General features: G+C 36.7%; 1 protein-coding gene across 2 annotated transcripts in view; it reads right to left on the reverse strand.

Annotated features, from left to right (window-relative positions):
• LOC109071700 (sphingomyelin phosphodiesterase 3-like) overlaps positions 1 to 19,937 on the reverse strand; it is a 40,236-nt gene that overhangs the window by 19,247 nt on the left and 1,052 nt on the right. The window contains exons 1-2 of one of the 2 annotated variants that reach the window (XM_042752764.1): positions 3,656 to 4,166; positions 374 to 2,088 (exon numbers count right to left, since the gene is read on the reverse strand). In XM_042752764.1, the coding sequence (XP_042608698.1) occupies positions 374 to 1,783 (1,410 nt within the window). In that variant the 5' untranslated portion in view covers positions 1,784 to 2,088; positions 3,656 to 4,166. Of the gene's footprint in view, positions 1 to 373; positions 2,089 to 3,655; positions 4,167 to 19,937 lie in introns of those variants that run through there. The other variant, XM_042752763.1, reaches the window with a different exon arrangement.

Raw genomic sequence — 19,937 nt, forward strand, 5'->3', positions numbered from 1 at the left:
CAGGCTGTTTGTGTACACTAAAACCACAAGTCCAACTATAACTCCAGACACGTGCCATGGAAAGTTCAAGAACTGGAACATGCCCTAATGTGCCATTTCAATATCAGTGACATACATGGAATGTTGTACAGCAGGTATAAACAATGATAATCAAAATGAATTGGCTGAATATAAAACATAACTCTTAAACATGCCTTACACTGGAGATCTAAGGATTCAGTAAATCAAGTTGAGAGCTCCACTGGTTCACATGCAAGGCTGTAGCATAAACCAGAGGAGGGTAAACAGAAGGAATCCAATATCCTGGATATAACAAATACAAGAAAAAATGGATAAAAAAGCATGCCATAAGAAAGGAGTATAACAAGCTCACCTTGGCATAAAGAACTCCTTTAGCAGCCAGAGCATCCTCGCTGCGCCCATTAGGGAAGCACTCATAATGGGCATCCAGAATAGGGTAGCGACTGGCCAACAGAAGCCCGCTGTTCAAGAACTTGAACCGGGAGCAACAGCCTTTCCAGCCATAGCGTCCCACGTCACTCAGCACAAATGGAAAGTAGCGGTGCAGCTGCTTCCTAAGCCTGTCTGCAGCTCGCCTTTCAAAGACTTCCTGCAGACAAAGGAAGTCCAGGTTGGCTGGGAAGAAGGCAGAGATCTCATGGTCAAAGCCATCGTCTCCATGACGGCGTTTGCGCCCAATCGGCCTTTTAAAGACTGAGGTGCGGTGTTGTGAAAGGGTATTGTTGGGGGAGATGCCTCCATCGGCTGCGTGAAAGCGAACCAGAGATTCCCGAGAGGCCGTACGGCTTTCTAGGCTACCCGTATCCCCATCCCCAGTCTGGTGGTTTCCTTTTTCAGCCTCAGTCGGCTCAGAATCAGGAGAGGTGATGCTGATTTGCACTCCAGCCAGATGGAGAGGACAGTCTTCTGAGTTCTGGATGATGTTGCTATGTACTGGACACTCACCAGAGGAGTGGGGGTCTGCAAACTGGTGGACGGCACAATCAGGAGCATGCTCTTCTCCATTGGGGTGGAGGGGACACTCAGAGGAATTTTGGGCTTCAATGCTGTGGATGGGGCAATCCGAGCTTGTACCTCCTGAGGGGTGAACAGGACACTCAGTTAAGGCCTCAGTCTCAGGATCAGTGGTGACTACAGGCTCGGGACGATGGTCCAAAGATGAGGTGCGGCGGAAGCCCTGGGTGGCCAAACTGCAGAAGGATGCTGCACTAATTGAAGTATTGGTGGGTGAGTCAATGTATATCTTGATCTGGGGTCTGCTGGCACCGTTCCGGATCCGCTTGCCCACTTCACGAGCTCGGCGTTGAGTATCCGCAAGGTTGTTGAAGCGTGCAAGTGAGTCCGGCAGCAGGCAAACATTGGCACTGCCGAAGCAAAAACTGCGACCTTGTAGACGCCACTCAGCAAGTGCTGCCCCGGTTCCAGCCGATGTTCCCTGCTCGGCGCCATGCTTGTCTGGTTTCTGGTAAGAGTAGATGTAGGGGTTCCTGATGGTCTGCAGTGGGGCCCACAAGAGGAAGCCAATAAAAGCAAAGGGTAAGGATGCCAGTAACAGCACTAGGTAGAGAGGTGTAGAGATCAGGACCCCAAGTGCCAAAAAAGAGCAGGGATCTTGGGAGCGTCTACGCTTCTCTAGTGATGTTGCTACACAGGAGGCCAACAACCGGTCCAACAGCCAGTAGCAAGGGAAAACAAAGACCCAAGACAGACAGCTCAGAAAGCTGAGGAAGGCACTAGGGTAGGGAGAGGTGTGCAAGACCATTTCTGGCTCACCTTGTAGACCAACTCCCAGCCAAAAAAAAAAAAAAACGTATAAAAAAAAGAACTACAAAGTTAACCCTCCCCCCTGTGGCAGAAAGAGGTATACTACATGATTCTTGGGTCCTTCGCTATGTGCGACTTTGAATTTGGGATATACAGGGTTCCAAGCCCAGCCTCTTCCCTCCTTGGTAGGGGTCTGCAGTGCTAGAGTTTCCTGAAGAATCTAATCATGGTGATGACAAAAAACCCCTCTTGGGATCCAGAATATTCCAGGCCAGGAAAGGGGAGGCCTCGTCAGCACAGAGCCTGCAGACAAGTAAAGGGAGGGGGGAACAGAATACACAGGCAATCAGATGAAAGTGGAGGATAATGTGCAATCAACAAATTGGATCCCAGTAAAATTTAAAATGTTTTGTGATGAATAATAAATAACAATAGCTTTTCACAGAATGGAGAGTGTCAGGTCACCAAATGTAGCCTGCTGTGAAAGAATTTAGTTTTTGCTATTAAAGTGCCCCATTTGCATCTGTGTGTTTTCGAATTGGGTTTGGGAAAATATGTCATTTAAAATAGCTTATTGTTTGTAAATAAAATAAAAACTTGTATGAAATACAAGTGACCTTATAAATGCTCATTATTTAAATCCGTGCAACCGGGTCTACCAGATGTGGCTTATTATCCCAAATGTTCTTTTGATTTTAACAAAGGAGAAATTAGGATAATTAACATTTAAAAAGCTACCACTGCACAGGTGTTACTGTAAAATATGATAACTATGTCCCTTTGTAGCGTGGTGGTGATTTTGTGGTTGTTCCTCATGAAATAAACAGACAGAAACAGGCCTATACAAACAAATGGAGCAGATGATGAGGAAGATTAGACTGCAACCTCACAGAGAGACAATTACACTGATTAAATGTAAGAAAATATGATACAGAAAAATATTCTCTGTCTTTGTCACAAGGAAGTACCAATTAAATTTACCTTGTTCTGGAACAAAGAACTCACAGAGATGTTATGTTCTTTTGTTTTAGACCCTTTATTCAGTGCAATTTAAAATTGTTAAATATAATTAATATAAATGTAATTAAATGCAGACTGAAATGGGGCTTAAAATAAGAAAAAAAACATGTTTAATATGATTTTTTGTACCCCTAATACTTTCCATCCACTCCTTTGATATTTAATAATCTTCAACAAAGCTGAAAATCGCAAACGAGTAATTTTATAATTTTAGAGATTCTCATAAAACAAATAAATCTAAATCTAAAGTGCTTTAAATCTTTGTTTTAAAGGCAACTATTGACATAGCTGTCCTTTTATGTTGAGATGCTGGTTGCCTTTTTGCAGCAGATGCTCCTAGTTGAAACCCTGACCTAAATCATCAAAATATTTACCACAGATCAAAGAGGACAGGTCAGTCTTTGACACAACCAGGAAATTTATATGTTACTGTGGTTTTATAACTGGGTTGACAGTTGACGCTGATGTCAAGAGACCAAATAACAAAAATAGAAAGACAAGTTCACAAGTCGTAACTTAACATCAAATTTAAATGGTCACTATCCAGTTAATGCCCAATGGATAAAATCAAGTCCCATCTCACAAATTTCTCACTGAATATGCTGTTTCACTCAGAAATATGCACATTGCAGAATTATAATGGGTTGTGAATACCATTTCATGGAAATCATCAAGAACCCCTCTTGCACATTTACACATACAACTAACCTTTCTCACACAAAGTCCTCTAAAAATACTGCTAAAGCACAGATACAAGACTGTATTTTACCCTATAAGAGTACAGCAGTTTCCCTAGATAACCATAACACAAAGCTTCACGTACAAATAATCCCTTTGCATCCACACTCACCTCATCTGCACACACACACTCAATCTGTGGAATAATAATTTCCAGGGTTTTATCCATCACCGCCACCTAATCTGCACTGGACCGCCGTGTCGACTGCATAGTGGCCTAGACATGAGGGAAAAAAATCATCGTTTTTTTCTGAGAGGGCTGATTTTTGACAGCCCGTTGCGAGCACAAGGTTGCGCTGGGGAGAATTTGAGCCGTCTGACTCAAAGAGTGACAGAAAGGGCCGTCGGTGCACAAGAACAGGAAAAGGAAGAGTGTAGCAAATGAATGTGTGGTAGTTTGCAGCTGTGCATGCTGTATACATGCACATTACCACACAAACACACACACATGTGCGAGGGGGGTTAAGCGACCGTGTCTTTAGGTTAAGCTTGCCTACTGCTGAGCAGCTTTTAGGTCAAACACAAACAAACACACACACACAAAGCTTGCAAAGGGTATCCGGTGTAACAACAATGTCCTCAACTCTTCACAGATTCTGGAAGATTGGCCTGCTGTCATTTTGACCCTGACCCGAGCTGCCATATGGTTTTGTAGAACACACAGACATACTTCACCACAAATTCACACTTAAAGGGTTAGTTCACCCAAAAATGGAAATTGGCCTGTGTTTTACTCACCCTCAAGCCATCCCAGGTATATATGACTTTCGTATATGACGATTGGATTCGTCTGAAAGAAGAAAGTCATATACACCTAGGATGGCTTGAGGGTGAGTTAAACACAGGCTAATTTTCATTTTTGGTTGATCTAGGGTTTTTTATATATATTGTAATTTTCAGTTTTGTTGATGTTTATTTATATGTTAATTTTTAGATGATCTGGGTCAGCCCAGATGAACATTTTATTGCTCCAAGATGGCTCTTTAATAGCTCAGGGGACATTACTTCACTTTTATGCTCCATTTAAAGGTGCAGTGAGTGATATTAGCCTCTCTGGGACTGTTAGACATGCCCCTCTTTTCCAAAATCCACTTACTCAACTACTAAATTCCTGCTTATGGGCTGTCCTGTGAACATTCAAAATGACTGATATATAGAAACTGCCTAAAAAAATCCCAAATTCACTTAATTCAGTAATATATGCAGCAACTTTAAATACATATGGACAGAATAGCTCAGATAATTTTGGTATTTGGTAGTATTTGATGAAAAATTCAAGTTCATGTTAGTGATATTTACATACCATTATAGTATTTATTCACATTTTCAGCTGGCTTTTATTTTATATAAAAATTTCTCATTTTAATTTTAGTTCAAGTAATTTAAGTTAGTTTTACTTGAACTAGTTTCTTTTTTTATATTTCTATTTAGCTTTAATTCTTATGTGATCATTTATGTATTATTTGGTAATATTTTGGATAACCTTTTAAAATATTTCCATTTTAGCTTTAATTTTTATTATAGTTTTAATACTATTAGTACTTTTTCAGTTAATTGCCTAGTTTTTAAATATTTATTTTTTGTTTTTAAAATGTATATTTAATTTTATTTTATTTCATATTTATTTTTATTTAATATTAATTACTGAAAATGATTTTGAATCATTTTAGTTAACAACAAAAACACTGGTTCATATTAAGATCTGACTTTTTATCACAGACTTTTTTGAGACGCTGTTGAGATTTCTTCTGAAACCATAGAGAAGACAAACTATGAACAATAATTAATAATACAATTAATATTTAATAATAAATAAGTCTTTCTTTGCTCTTATTACAATCTAACTGCTGTCTAGGAGAAAACCAACACATTACAGAGATCAAATTTTTCTTTCCTGGGAAATATAGTCCTTTTTCTCTTTGTGTAGTTTTGAAACAGTTATTATTGTTTTTGGGAAACTTCTACCTGTGGTTTCCAGCTCTCTGCTCCATGTGTTTACTTTAAGTGTATGCACTTAAATGTTACGTGTGCCTTCGATAACTTTCCTATGTGAGTCAATATTGCTTCAGAACAGACTAGAAGCCTGATAATCAAGGCAATAAACTAAATGAATGCGTGCACCAACAGGAAGTCTGTTAGCTAACACTTTGTTTAGAAAGCCTCAGCTATAGATCTGTTTATACACGAATCCTTCACCATCTAATCAATACTGATCACAACTTTCCCCATGAGGAAAGAGACAGACACTGACAAATGTCACGTCGATGACTGTGACTGTTTATCAGCCGATATAAATGTACAAACACAGATTTTGTTCTGTAGAAGCTATTAACGGTTTTTGGATATTAAGTAGGCTGATTTGATTAAAGTGACTTAGAAAAGATGTTAATAACATGTCTGGGTCAAATGTTTACCACAAAATCTAAAGAAAAAACTATAATAATCTAACTGTATGGAAGTAAAATTAAATATTATCTTAGGAATATGTAAAGAGAATGATTAAGAGAATGTTTCTCTTTAAGAGATGTTTTATGTGCATAAACTACAGGGTTTTTTTTTTAACTGCTTACACACATTTTCAAAACTCTGCCTCATTTTTCAAAACTTTACACACAAATCCAAGAATTGCACACACAAAATGCAAAAGGCAAAATGAAGCACTGCATTCAAAATATCACAAACACATCTCAAAAGCAAACATTTGCAAACACCTATGTCATAATATTAAGGTTTTGTTAGATTTTGTGTTACAATTGTGTATTGTGTTTTGCAAAAAGTGTTTAATAAAATTGAAAACTGAGTCAAAAGCCGAGGATTAGTGTATGGTTTTGTGGATTTGGTGTGTGGATCTGGTGTTTGAGTGTCAGGTTTCAGAAATTTGGTGCAAAGATTTTGGGCCAGTTTTACTAAACAGTTTCACTAAACAGCAAATTAAACAACACAGACGCAGCATCTCATTTACAAATCAACCAATGGAATATACCAAGCGCAGAGAAAATTAGCATAGTCACAACTAAATAATAAAGAAATAAAGAACCGGAGGCCAAAAAATGAAGGGTTGCAAGAAGTTTTGGTGTTGCGTGACTCCTAATTGAGGATTCCAAGTTGTCTTTTATTTCCTGAAGCAAATTAAAAACAGTATGGCTTGGCAAACAGTATGTTCAGATAATGTATTCATCTGGCATTCAAAATAAATTAATATGTATGAGAAAAATCCTCTTTCTTCTACCATGCACTCTCTGTTCTCTGTGGTGCCTCCTTCTAGCAGCTATTTCAAGCACAAAATAAGTTTAAGACATGCTTTTTTGGGCCGTTAATGGTGCAAATACCAGTAATTTGATAAGGGCAAACCTTAGTAGAACACATTGCGTGATTCATTTCAATACTCTCCTCCCATAAATTTTGCATCTGAAAGAGAAACTCCTACAAATGTATATTCAATAAGGTCAGGCGCAAAAATAACTGTGTCCATGCCTTTTCAGCGCTAATTCATCACTGAGTGTCTTTAGTATATCCTGACAGTACTATTTTAACGCCAAAAGATGGTTTGCACTGGCGCAAGCTGTTAGTAAAACTGGCCCTCAGCACTATTTTTACGCCAAAAGATGGTTTGCACTGGCTCAAGATGTTTATATATATGTATATATATATATATGTATGTAAAAAAAAAAATTGCAGTATTCCTTTAAGAATGCATATGAGTAATGCTGTATATATTAATTTATTTAGTTTTGGTTTTTGATTTGTGTGATCTATATGATTAATGCTGTTTATTTGTGTATGTTTTGTTTTTGTGTGTGTGTGTGATTGTGTTTGTGTGTGTGATTGTTTCTGTGTGTGTGTGTGTGTGTGTGTGTGTGTGTGTGTGTGTGTGTGTGTGTGTGTGGACAGGTCTTGGTGTTTGTTTGTTTGTGTGCATGTGTATGTGGACAGGTTTCTGTGTTTCTTTGTGTGTGCGTGTTTGTGTGTGTGTGTGTGTGTGTGTGTGTGTGTGTGTGTGTGTGTGTGTGTGTGTGTGTGTGTGTGTGTGTGTGATGAGGCTGATAAGTGTGTGTGAGGTGCTGGTTTTGTATCCGGTAACTTCAGAGATCAATGCAAACTCATCAGCAGGGCTGCGCTACTTTTCTATTGGTTCATTATTAAAGGACCACAGGAAGAGAGAGAGATAGCCATAAAGGAAGAAAGAAACAGCTTCAACTGTAAAAGCCTGAAACATGATCGGTACAGATATTTTACTTCATTCGTTCATAGAATCAACAAGGATAGGCTAATGAAACATATTGTGACATATGCACAAGCCCTGAGGTGCTTTTATCACTTTTATGTCAGGTTCATTTATCTCATCTTTAAGCATTGCTTATTCTGGACTAGTGTGTATGTATATGTGCATGCGTGTGTGTGTGTGTGTGTGTGTGTGTGTGTGTGTGTGTGTGTGTGTGTGTGTGTGTGTGTGTGTGTGTGTGCACCAGAGTGAGCGAGTGACACTGCACTGAGCACACTCAAGGGAGTTTGTTGCCATGGCGACACTGCACTCACTCATGAACAGTATTGCTGTTGTCTATCAGTGTGGTCAATGCCCCTGCACACAGACACACACACACACACACACACACACACACACACACACACACACACAAGATATTATTTAATCTGTACCTGCCTCTAAACAGGCTAAAGGAAATATCTTCAAGCAGAAATAAAATAAAATAAAATAAAATAAAATAAAATAAAATAAAATAAAATAAAATAAAATAAAATAAAAAAAATATTATAATATTCATACAACTGCCATGTTACCAGTCAAAAAAAAAAAAGTATTTTGACAGGGTACAGGCATGAAATAAATTAAAATGAAACCAAATAAAATAAACAGTAGAACTAGCAGAAGTTACCACATTAAACTAACATTGTGCTGTAAAAATAAGTCTTGTTAATTATTGAATATTAAGCTGCCAAATGAAAGTTATTTACCCTTCCATCAAAAAGAGTTCTCCCATTTGCAAAGCAAATTAAACATTGATTTGTCTATGAATTGTCATTCCTCAAGTAGCTTTTTTAAATAATCTGAAAAGCATTTTAAATATGCTCTATTTGTTTTTAAATAATTTACTTTTTATGTTTATATTTTATATTTTGTAATTTTAATTATACTTTATTAAGATTTATGTGCAAATAATCACAGAATTTAGCACATAAAAAACAGGCAATGGAATTTATACGTTTAGCAAGATTTACACATACAGTGTATGAACGTCTTATAACAAACACATTAAGTTCACCATATATTAACATAATAAAGATTTTTTTAAAAAGGCAGGTTCATGTTTATTTGAGTAATATTTGGGTGACAACTGTTGTAAAAACGTCTGAATGTTTTGCCAATGTATTTGTACATTCGCAGATGCTAAACTGTAATCAACCAATAGTTTGCAAATGGTTTTCTGGCATCGATATAATTGAAAAAAAATAGGACTGACAAGGGACAGCAATCACAAGGCAAGTGTCTTCAAATCCCATGATGCAAACACTTGCTGTATGCAAGGTGTTAATGAAACTGGGTACAGCTCTCGAGCACTCATTTAGCTGTAGACATTACACGATTTAAATGAGATGAGGAAATTCCAGCCGAAGCATTGCCTCTCTTGAGTATTCTCTGACTGCTATCAAATATAGGCTAACTGCAGTAGCAAAATGTTTGTGATATAATTTAATCCATCAACAGATCAAATGGCATTTCCTCTGCACGGTAGATAAAGCTCATTTCAGATGCTAATCAATGTGCCACCTTTGTGGAGAGATTACGACAGTCATATCCTCAATAATCCACCATTAATCAATGCAGGTGTAATCCTTATCAATCTGGCAACCGTTAACTGTTTCAACAACGAACCTCCTATTGTTTAATGGTTTAATTGTTTTAATAAATTTAGATTATTAAAGAAAAAATTGAAGGGTGCTTGACTGTGCAAAAGACTTTTGTAGAGGCAAGACTGGTTCTGCCCCTCTTTTGATGAGTTTTACTCTAAACTAGCTGAGAGTTTAAAGCTGTTTAATGCAGGGAACTGGTTTAATGAACTGAATTACTTCCATTAGAGGAACAATCATCACGATTATCTGTCTTCCAAAGAGCAGCAGTAACTCAAGTCTGATTGTGCTACCACTTTCATTCAGCGGGGAGCGACCATTACTCACCCAGAGTCCCTGACACCTGGTTACACAAGGTGATGAGTGCTTTTACTGTGTGGGCGTTTGTGAGATTGAGTGGCATCCAGGGGCAAGACAGACAGCGAGTGTTTGAGTGAAGAAGTGCGTGGGATGGCAGAGGAGAGGCAAGGTGCTATTAGATATAGCTGTGCTAGATTTTTCTCACTGTTCATTTCTTGTGATTTGGGTATGAACATACTGTACAGTGGGGGTCCAACACTTTGAGAGCACACTGGAAACTGTTTTTTTTTTTTTTTTTTTTTGTACAAAATTCTGACAAAAAAAAGAGGATTACACTATATTTTAAGGTGTCCTTGTTACAGTGCAATTATACATTTAAGTACTGAGTAATATTAATTAACTACATGTACTTACTTTATGGTTAGGGTTAGGTTACTTGCATGTAATTATGCATAATTAACTGTAATTATAATAGTAGGTACATGTAACGTGTAACAAGGACACCTTAAAATGTTAACCAAACACCTTAAAAAAGTGTTACCAAAAAGAGTTTATGGTCTAAAATGAACAAGAAATATTTAAGACTATACACTATTTCTGGGTCACAAATCCAAATGTAAGCAGATTTGTGTCTTTGACTATGTTAAGTCCTTTGTACAAAAGGTCAGAACCACACAGCAGATGCTCTTAAACATTTGTGAGTAATGCTGGATAACATGGATAATAAGGATTCAAAAAACTAATTAAAATTAATTTGTAAAATAATTAAAATAACCAAATATTTTATTTAAATATTTAATAGAAATAATCTAAAATAAACATATTAAATATTTTATCAATTAAAACGTCACTCAAATTGTTAATTAAAAATAATATAATATAAAAATAAAATTTAAATTTATATTTGCAAAAGAAAAAAAAATGCAACAAGTATTGTCTCATGCAGACCCCATTGTACTTTGTTTTTTACTTTGTTTAAATGAATAAAGCTGCTATGCACAGATCCTTCGGTTTGTGGAATGACGGCAGAGGATTATGATGATGATTCAGTATTACCCATCATGCTCTTGAGCAGTGGCCCATGTGCCCCCCCCCCCCATCTCTACAGGGTGTTTGCTCTAAATATACTCTCAAATCTAGATCATGTTGGATCAATACTCTGCTACACACACAAACACACACATTCCACTACTATACATATCATAATGTTTCTACTAGAGGAATAATTCCTTCATGACATTTTCTCTGTGGTCATTTAACCTGGTTCTCCTCCTACCCCCGCTCAAATTTCTCTCCGTCTCACTCGCTTTTTCCATCTGCATGACCTCTAGTGACCCAACACAAATACAAATTGCTTTCAGACTTCTGTGGCTGAACACAAAGACAACTTGCAAATCAATAAACCCTGACCTGCCTTCGAAAGCGCCCATGTGAGCAAATGAAAATAAAACACATGTTTGCACACACACATAAATACAACAAAACACACATCACAAGTTTAAATCCATATTCTCTCGAGGAAAAAAAAATATAGCTCTGTGATGTGGATTGATTTGCTCTATATTGCTCAGGTTGACAACACTGATATTTTTCTATAGTTTTCAGTCGATTTAATGTGGTCAAAGGTATTTTGAAGACAGATTGAATATAGTATACAGTCAACACAGTATCATCCAAACGTGAACAGGAAGGGAAAACAAGCTACAATCAAACATGTCATCCAAATGTTCCTCAGCTCTGATGCAAATGAGTCATTTGCTTACTTCATTCTTCCAATATTTTTTCCACAAATGCAGAGCACAGACACTGTAGTCTGACTGACACCAGTAGCCAATTATTTTTATGACTAATAACAAGTTTGATGACAAAATTATAAAACTGTATTGTTTGGTCTGTTAAAAACAGTTAAATCTCAGATATATGCTTAAAGTAATACTTCAAAACAAAAGTCAAAGACTGAAAAAGTACAGCACTTTCATAACCTGGCATAAAATTGGGATAAATATGTCCTGATATTATCTGCTTCTAATATCAGGACATATTTATCCCAAAATATGTCCTGAAAGACTGAAAAAGTACAGCACTTTCATAACCTGGCATAAAATTGGGATAAATATGTCCTGATATTATCTGCTTCTGCAGCCAAATATTAGATCAATAATTAAAACTACAAAAAGAAAAAAAGAAAAATACATAGTATTTGCCGATAACATATGTGCAGGTGCATCTCAATAAATTAGAATGTTGTGGAAAAGTTCATTTATTTCAGTAATTCAACTCAAATTGTGAAACTTGTGTATTAAATAAATTCAGTGCACACAGACTGAAGTAGTTTAAGGCTTTGGTTCTTTTAATTGTGATGATTTTGGCTCACATTTAACATAAACCCACCAATTCACAACATCTCAACAAATTAGAATACTTCATAAGACCACCCCAAATCATCACAGACTGTGGAAACTTAACACTGGACTTTAAGCAACTTGGGCTTTGAGCTTCTCCACATTTCCTCCAGACTCTAGGACTTTGGTTTCCAAATGAAATACAAAACTTGCTCTCATCTGAAAAGAGGACTTTGGACCACTGGGCAACAGTCCAGTTCTTCTTCTCCTTAGCCCAGGTAAGATGTCTCTGATGTTGTCTGTGGTTCAGGAGTGGCTTAACAAGAGGAATACGACAACTGTAGCCAAATTCCTTGACACATCTGTATGTGGTGGCTCTTGATGCCTTGACCCCAGCCTCAGTCCATTTCTTGTGAAGTTCACTCAAATTCTTGACTCGATTTTGCTTGACAATCCTCATAAGGCTGCAGTTCTCTCGGTTGGATGTGCATCTTTTTCTTCCACACTTTTTCCTTCCACTCAACTTTCTGTTAACATGCTTAGATACAGCACTCTGTGGACAGCCAGCTTCTTTGGCAATGAATGTTTGTGGCTTACCCTCCTTGTGAAGGGTGTCAATGATTGTGTTCTGGACAACTGTCAGATCAGCAGTCTTCCCCATGATTGTGTAGCCTAGTGAACCAAACTGAGAGACCATTTTGAAGGCTCAGGAAATCTTTGCAAGTGTTTTGAGTTGATTAGCTGATTGGCATGTCACCATATTCTAATTTGTTGAGATAGTGAATTGGTGGGTTTTTGTTAAAGTGAGCCAATTTAAAGAACAAAAGACTTAAACTACTTCAGTCTGTGTCCACTGAATTTATTTAATACACAAGTTTCAAAATTTGAGTTGAATTACTGAAATAAATGAACTTTTCCACAACATTCTAATTTATTGAGATGCACCTGTACATGGTATACATTCAATTTAAAAAATATACAAAACAAAACAAAGCAAAACAAAACTAAACTAAAGAAACTAAATAAAATAAAATGAAACCAAACAAACTAAAATACATCAAATGAAACAAAACAAACTAAAAAGAAATAAATAAAAAGAAACAAAACAAAATAAATCAAATGAAAAATAAAACAAAGCAAAACAAAAATAAAATAAAAAACAAAATGAAAAAAAGAAACAAAACAAAATAAAACAATTTAATTAAACAAAATAAAATAAATAAAACGAAAAAACAAAACAAAACATAAAATCAAATGAAATTGTCACGATCACCAGCTGGATTGCCCATGAGCTCCACCAGTGGGCACTTCCTCCTGATTATAACCATTCACCCAGGACTCCATTTCCCTTAATCTTTTGCCCGGACTCATCTGCACTCATAATCAATTGCTGTCACCTGTCTCTCATTACCTCATTAGTCTCACTTTAAGAATGGCACGCATACACTCTCCACAGTTGATTGCTAGCCTGTAACATTTCCCGGTCTTCTGTTTCCTTGCCTTGCCTTAGTTTTCTTTGATTTTGGACTGTATCTGTTTTTGTGATTGTTTGCTGCCTGCCCTGACCTCGGCCTGTTTTTGTTATATCCTTTTGGATTACCTTGGCTGTTTCTGTTTGCTGTTACTGACCCTGCCTGTCTGACTACATTTTATTAATAAAGCAACATTTGGATCCACACCTTAGTTGTCACGACTCCTTGTTACAGTAAATAAAACAAAACAAAATTAAATGAAATAAAATTAAACAAAAAAACAGAGCAGAATAAAACAAAATACCATTGGAAATGATCATATCTAAAAAAATAAAATTAAAATAAAAAACAGCCAATAAGGTGTACACAAAATATTGGAATTTTGAATTGAAATTTTAAAATACTTTCTGAATAACTATTTATATTGACAAGGCTGTTGGTAAATTTTGGAACAGGCACCAGGCTGTTAATCGGCCAAGACAATAATCTCAAAATAGCCTGACTCTAATCTGCCTGGGTTGATATATTGGCCTATAACTACCTTGTGGTTCCTCAGTGTCTCAGTGAGTCCATCATGCGGTTTGAGGGTGTCAGAGTTGATGTGTCTTGTTGAAAGCACCTGATCCTTCATGTCTACATCACAGCTACAGCAGATGAACAGAACGAGACAAGCACAGCCAAGAGAGCCGGCAGAGGACGGGAGGGGTGGAAAGGGGGCGGCATTGTCAAAGCGAACTCAAGCATACGAGAATAGAGTTGCCAGGGAAACCGCCCTAAAACCCAACCGGCAAAGGAAACAGAGGTGAGCGGTTGGTCATATGAGCATGTGGCAGGAAAAGAGAGAGAGGCGGCCCAGCAGGACAGAGACGGTGCACATGTTCTTTTGCTTTTCCTGCTGATCATAACAAGTTCTGTGACAGCATATCAGCACCTACGACACCCTCTCCTGCTGCCTGGCACCGCAGCAGCCCGCATTAACATCCATATGTCTCTGATGTGTAGAGCCACTACTGCTTCTTAGTAGCAGGAGACCATCAAGCTTAATTACACACAGACACACACGTTTGCTTTTACCATACACACAGTGGCCTAAAAAGTATTTCTAAGCCACACAAAAATCACATTAGATTACAAAATGTCACAACAAATGGCAGCCCTCCTTATTAAAATCAATGTGAAGTTTCATTTGCTTCCCACTTTACTTACATAGTTAGATAAAATCTCATGTAATTGTTATTACATAATGCTAAATAAATTAAAAAAACTATGTTATTACATAAAAACTAAATAAGCAGTATAAATCAGACACTTGTGAATGTACAGTTTTTCCAGCATACTCAATATGCACCAAAATGGAAATGTACCAACAACAGCCACTAGGGGCGTCACCCCCACAAAAATCAGACCCCCCAGAAAGTCATTTGATAATTCCCCCACTAGCACACATTTCCAACTCCGAACTGCACACACGCACATCTCTTAACCAGAAAAGCCTCTCATCTGTTTCGAGGTCAGCTGATATCCTGCAGGTAATGACAGACCTCATCCCCAAGCCGAGCGGCCACTGACGGAAAGAGTAGGGAGCATTAGGGTGGTTCTGAACTGAAGCGCCCTCTGTAATCTACCAGCAGCCATGGCCTTGAGTGCATACACCCACAACCAGGCTGGGCTGAGAGTCTTAACTGGAGGTTCTCCCATAACCACAGCCCTAAAATAGGGATGGAGCCACAGTTAGAGAGAGCAAAAGCAAAGCACGGGTCCTAATCACACACTCCAGCTACCAATCACATCAAACACAGTTACCTCTATCTATATAAGTGCTTCTCACAATTATTATGATGATCATTATCACACAGTTAAAGCCATCCTATATCAAAATAACATATCACTTCACCAAATGCCTGTCAATCCATTAATGGATGGATGGCTAGGTAGTGTTAAAACCAGAGCTGAGCACAGATCCAGTGTTCTATAAATGACCTACAAGGGCACACACACACACAATCGTATTGTGCTGCTCTGGCAGATTAACTGAACAAAACCAAATCCTTTTCTCTCATTGCATTCATATTTCCCTGTGTACCAGCGCAGGACAACTAATCTCTCCATGTTAATGCAGGCTGTTCACAGAGCACTGCCAACATCAGCCAGCACACACAAACACACAGGAGAGAAGTCTGCCTCAGAAATGGTAAGGTAAATATTGTTCTTCAGGCAGATTTAAAGGGACAGTTCACCTAAAAATTAAAAGGCTGCCATTATTTTCTCTTCCTGATGACTTTCTTTAAAGGAAGAATTTTACATGCAGTTACAATGAACGGACACTGAAGATTCAAAAAGGTTGCAAAAGCACCATATTCAGAACAAGTATATCTAAGATGTAAACAGACACGCACACATTCATAAAACGTGACTCAAATCAGCTGATTCAAATGAGCGATTCACTGTATCAAACATTACTGCTTGGTCATAAGGTTGAATTTTGATGTTTTCCTTGCACAGAACAATCAGAATGGCTAGGAATGTTGAACACAAATCTTATGAACCATGTTTATGATGCTTTTATGATATTTATGAAACAGAAATACATAAATATGTACCAGCAACAGCCATTAGGGGTATCATCCTTTAAAATGGCTTTTGATTATTTGTGAATGAATCATTTGGACTATCTTTGTAAATCAAATCAGCTGACTTAACTGAGCGATTCATTGCATTGGATATTAGTGCTTTATTATCAGCTTGAATGTTTCTTTGTTCCACCCATAGCACTATCATATGGCTTCAGAATGACTGGTGACAGTGCATGAGTCAAACAGACCATGTTTATGATACTTTTATGATTTGTTTGCATCCTAAATAAAACTTTCTATCCTCAGTGCCCTTTCATTGTAATTTTACACAAAGAAGCAACCAGCACAATCTTCAGAGTATCTCCTTTTGTGAGAAAGAAAGTCATACAGGTTTAGAGTAGTGAGTAAATGATGACAAAATTATAATTTCTAGATGAACTATCCCTTTAAATCCATGTCTAAAAAAATTAAGATTCAAGCATGTATTTAGGAATATATTTGTCTATGAAATTTGAATTTCCATGTGCAAACATTGCTTTTACCCCTCACAGCATGAGAAAACATGAGCAAACCTCACACAGAATGGATTCACTGTTCCCGCCTTGTCATTCGACACTCAAAAGCATCCTTGAAATTCAGCACAGTGAATAAGCCTGAACAAGCTGTGCCCAAAACTCACACATTCACACACACACACATACGCAACCTTGTGCTATACCTGCCTTATTTCTGTCCCAGCACTCCCCTAGTGTAACATCTGTTGACCTGTAGAAAAACTAAAGACCTGTCCTAAAAATAGACTGCCACGTCACGATCACAATCCACCCTGCACAGATTGCTGTTGACGGATTCCGTGTTCCCATTTAAGGTTGAGATTGAGGAAAATAACACAATGTGCTATGTTCTGCAATTAAATTCTCACACCATAATCTTATTCTTGGGTAAGAAGTAGTGTGGTGTGGGTGGGTATGGTTTTGAGGGTACATTTACGGCCATATGCAAGTGCGAGAAAATGAAGGTTAAATTTTTTTAAGTAAAGTTATTCCAAAGATGAAAATTCCTGGTGAAAAAATAGGACACATTTTATATTACGTGGCCTTAACTACTATGTTCTTACATCAAATAATAAGTACAATGTACTTATTGTGTTCATGTTGTATTGCAAAACACTTCTGCTGCTATTGAGGTGGGATACGGGTAAGGTTAGGGACAGGTTTGGTGGTAAGGGTACGTTTAAGGGTGGGTTAAGGTGTAAGGAATGGGTCAACAGTGTAATTATAAAAGTAATTACAGAAATTAATTTCATAAGTAATTACATATAGGTATTTTTAAAAATATAAGTACAATGTAAAAACATGTACAAACAAAATAAGTGCATTGTACCAAATGATTCATTTAAATGTAAGTAGTTAATAGTAGTTAAGCACAGTGTAGGACCAAAAATATTTTGACAAAAAAAAAAAACTCTGACTATAAATGTGCATGTGCATATGATTGACATATAACAATAGCCAATTACAGTTTTTTGTACAATGCACAAATGTAATAAACTAGTCTGGCTCTTCTCCAGCTTATTTTGTTAATACAAATGGCCTCATGCAAAACTCTTGCATACAGCTCAAAGATTTTACGGCATGATCCGTGAAAACTTTTGCAAATTTAGCAACTAGTTGTTCACAAACACAAGCCATCTGACACAAGATCTGAGCAAATCCAGCCCATGTGGTTCATAACCACTCCAGAGCTGCCAGGGAGACAGTAGTCACACTTTACATTCACAATCAAGCTAAAACACAAAATAAAAGAGTAATAAATAAAAAAAACAGATGGAGATCATCTATATATAGATGATTCTTCAGTTAGAGGAACTGTCCCCCTGGATAGTTTTAGGAGAAAACAATCATTTTAGTTTTAATGAATAGGTTATAATTAGTGCTGTCAAATGATTAATCACGATTAATCGCATACAAAATAAAAGTTTGTGTTTGCATAATATATGTGTGTTCTGTGTATATTTTTTATGTATACATAAATACACACACATACAGTATATATTTTGAAAAATGTCTATATTTATATTCATATAATTTATATTATAAATAAATATATTTAATATATAAAATAACCTATTTTTCTGAAATTTATATGTTTTTTTATAATGTATTTGTATGTGTGTGTTTTTTTTTATGAGTAATATTTTTTATTTTATGTAGTAAAGTATTTTTTTTTTTGATGTGATTAATCGCGATTAATAGTTTGACAGCACTAGTTATAATAGATTGCAACAGTCGGTTTTTCCAGAAGTAAAAATCCCATTCATTTTCTCCATTGGGGAATTGATTTTTTAAGATAACTTCTAAACAATTGAAGAAAGACATAAAGACAAAAGTCTATCTAAATCTAAAAATATATATGCATCTAACTTTCTCCAAAAAGGGCAAACATCTCAGTCCACATCATCAAAAATATACAAAAATCCAACTGAAGCTTGACCAGGATGTGATAAAGGTATTTACGTACATAAAACAGTTTTTCCAACTAGTAAAAAGTGCCCCTAACTGAAGAATCACCCATATGCTGTATGGTTCACACAAGGCTAAAATGCAAACAGAAGAAACAACAAGAGAACTGAAGAGTGGAACTGAACTTTTAAGAATTACATTATGTCATTCAGGAGAGTATCTATTTATTTTGTGGCTTCCACTGAAGCACATCCTGCTCAGGCAGATTAAATGTATCATGTTTTTCAGCTCTTAAGAAGCATATTAGGACGACACAAGCTCCTCTCAGCTGTTCCTCTAATGGTTTCGGCATAATGGCTATCGGCCTGAGAAACCCACGTGAACATTTCCTGATGGCCGTTTTGGCACACTGACCGGAGTATTTGACATGAACCAGTGTTGTCTGATGTCCTGAGCTTCTCTCGCATCCAAATAATGTTCACTAATGAAGAAACTTCAGCAAATCCAGTGAGAAAATAACCCGCTGTGTCGGATTAGCACTGCGTCATCACTAATTTCAATACAGTGACCACATTTCCCTCGCCCACTGTCGTGACTTGGCCTAATGCCTATCTTGAGAGGCTCTCTAAAGACCAGAGGAAAAATGGCTTGCTGTAAATCTGGAAACAACATGGGAGGTTTAATGGCTAAGCCAAAGTGATCTACCAATAATGATGCTTAACATCACACAGGTGGGGAAACAATAGTCCTTTAGTGAGTAACGTATGTTAAAGGTACAGTTTGGCTAAAAATGAAAATTCTGGCTTTTTATCTCATAAAAATCTAAATGGCTTTGAAAAATTGCAATACAGAGCACAGGTCATATGGAATATTTGTATGTACTTTTGATGATTTTTGTTATATTTTTATTGCATTTACATGGAAAAAATAACCTGCATTCTTTAAAAATTCTCCTTTTTTGTGCTCCATGGAAATAAAGAATATCAAACAGGTCTGGAACCACATGAGGTGAGTAAATAATGCCAGATGTTTTTGAATTTTATATAAAATATTTATCCATTTAGACTAGGCATATAAAGATTTAACATCAACAAACTAACAAACTTAATGTGATGCATATTTGTCAGTCTTCCATAAATGAAACTGGCAAGAAACGTAAGATTTAGTTTATAGTTATCTATATTTATAAATCATTTTTACATATATCATTTTCAAAATGCATTTATTAAAATTGCTTAGAATCAGCATAAATATGTTCATTGTGAAAACAATTACATTTATTCAGTTAAAAAGTATAAATATTCAGCATTCATATATAGTTATATAATATAAATCAGTTTATTATACTACAGTAGCACAGAAAACTTCCCGTTCCATTTA

This window comes from Cyprinus carpio, chromosome B25 (genome assembly GCF_018340385.1).
Source record: "Cyprinus carpio isolate SPL01 chromosome B25, ASM1834038v1, whole genome shotgun sequence".
NCBI classification, from domain to species: domain Eukaryota; kingdom Metazoa; phylum Chordata; class Actinopteri; order Cypriniformes; family Cyprinidae; genus Cyprinus; species Cyprinus carpio.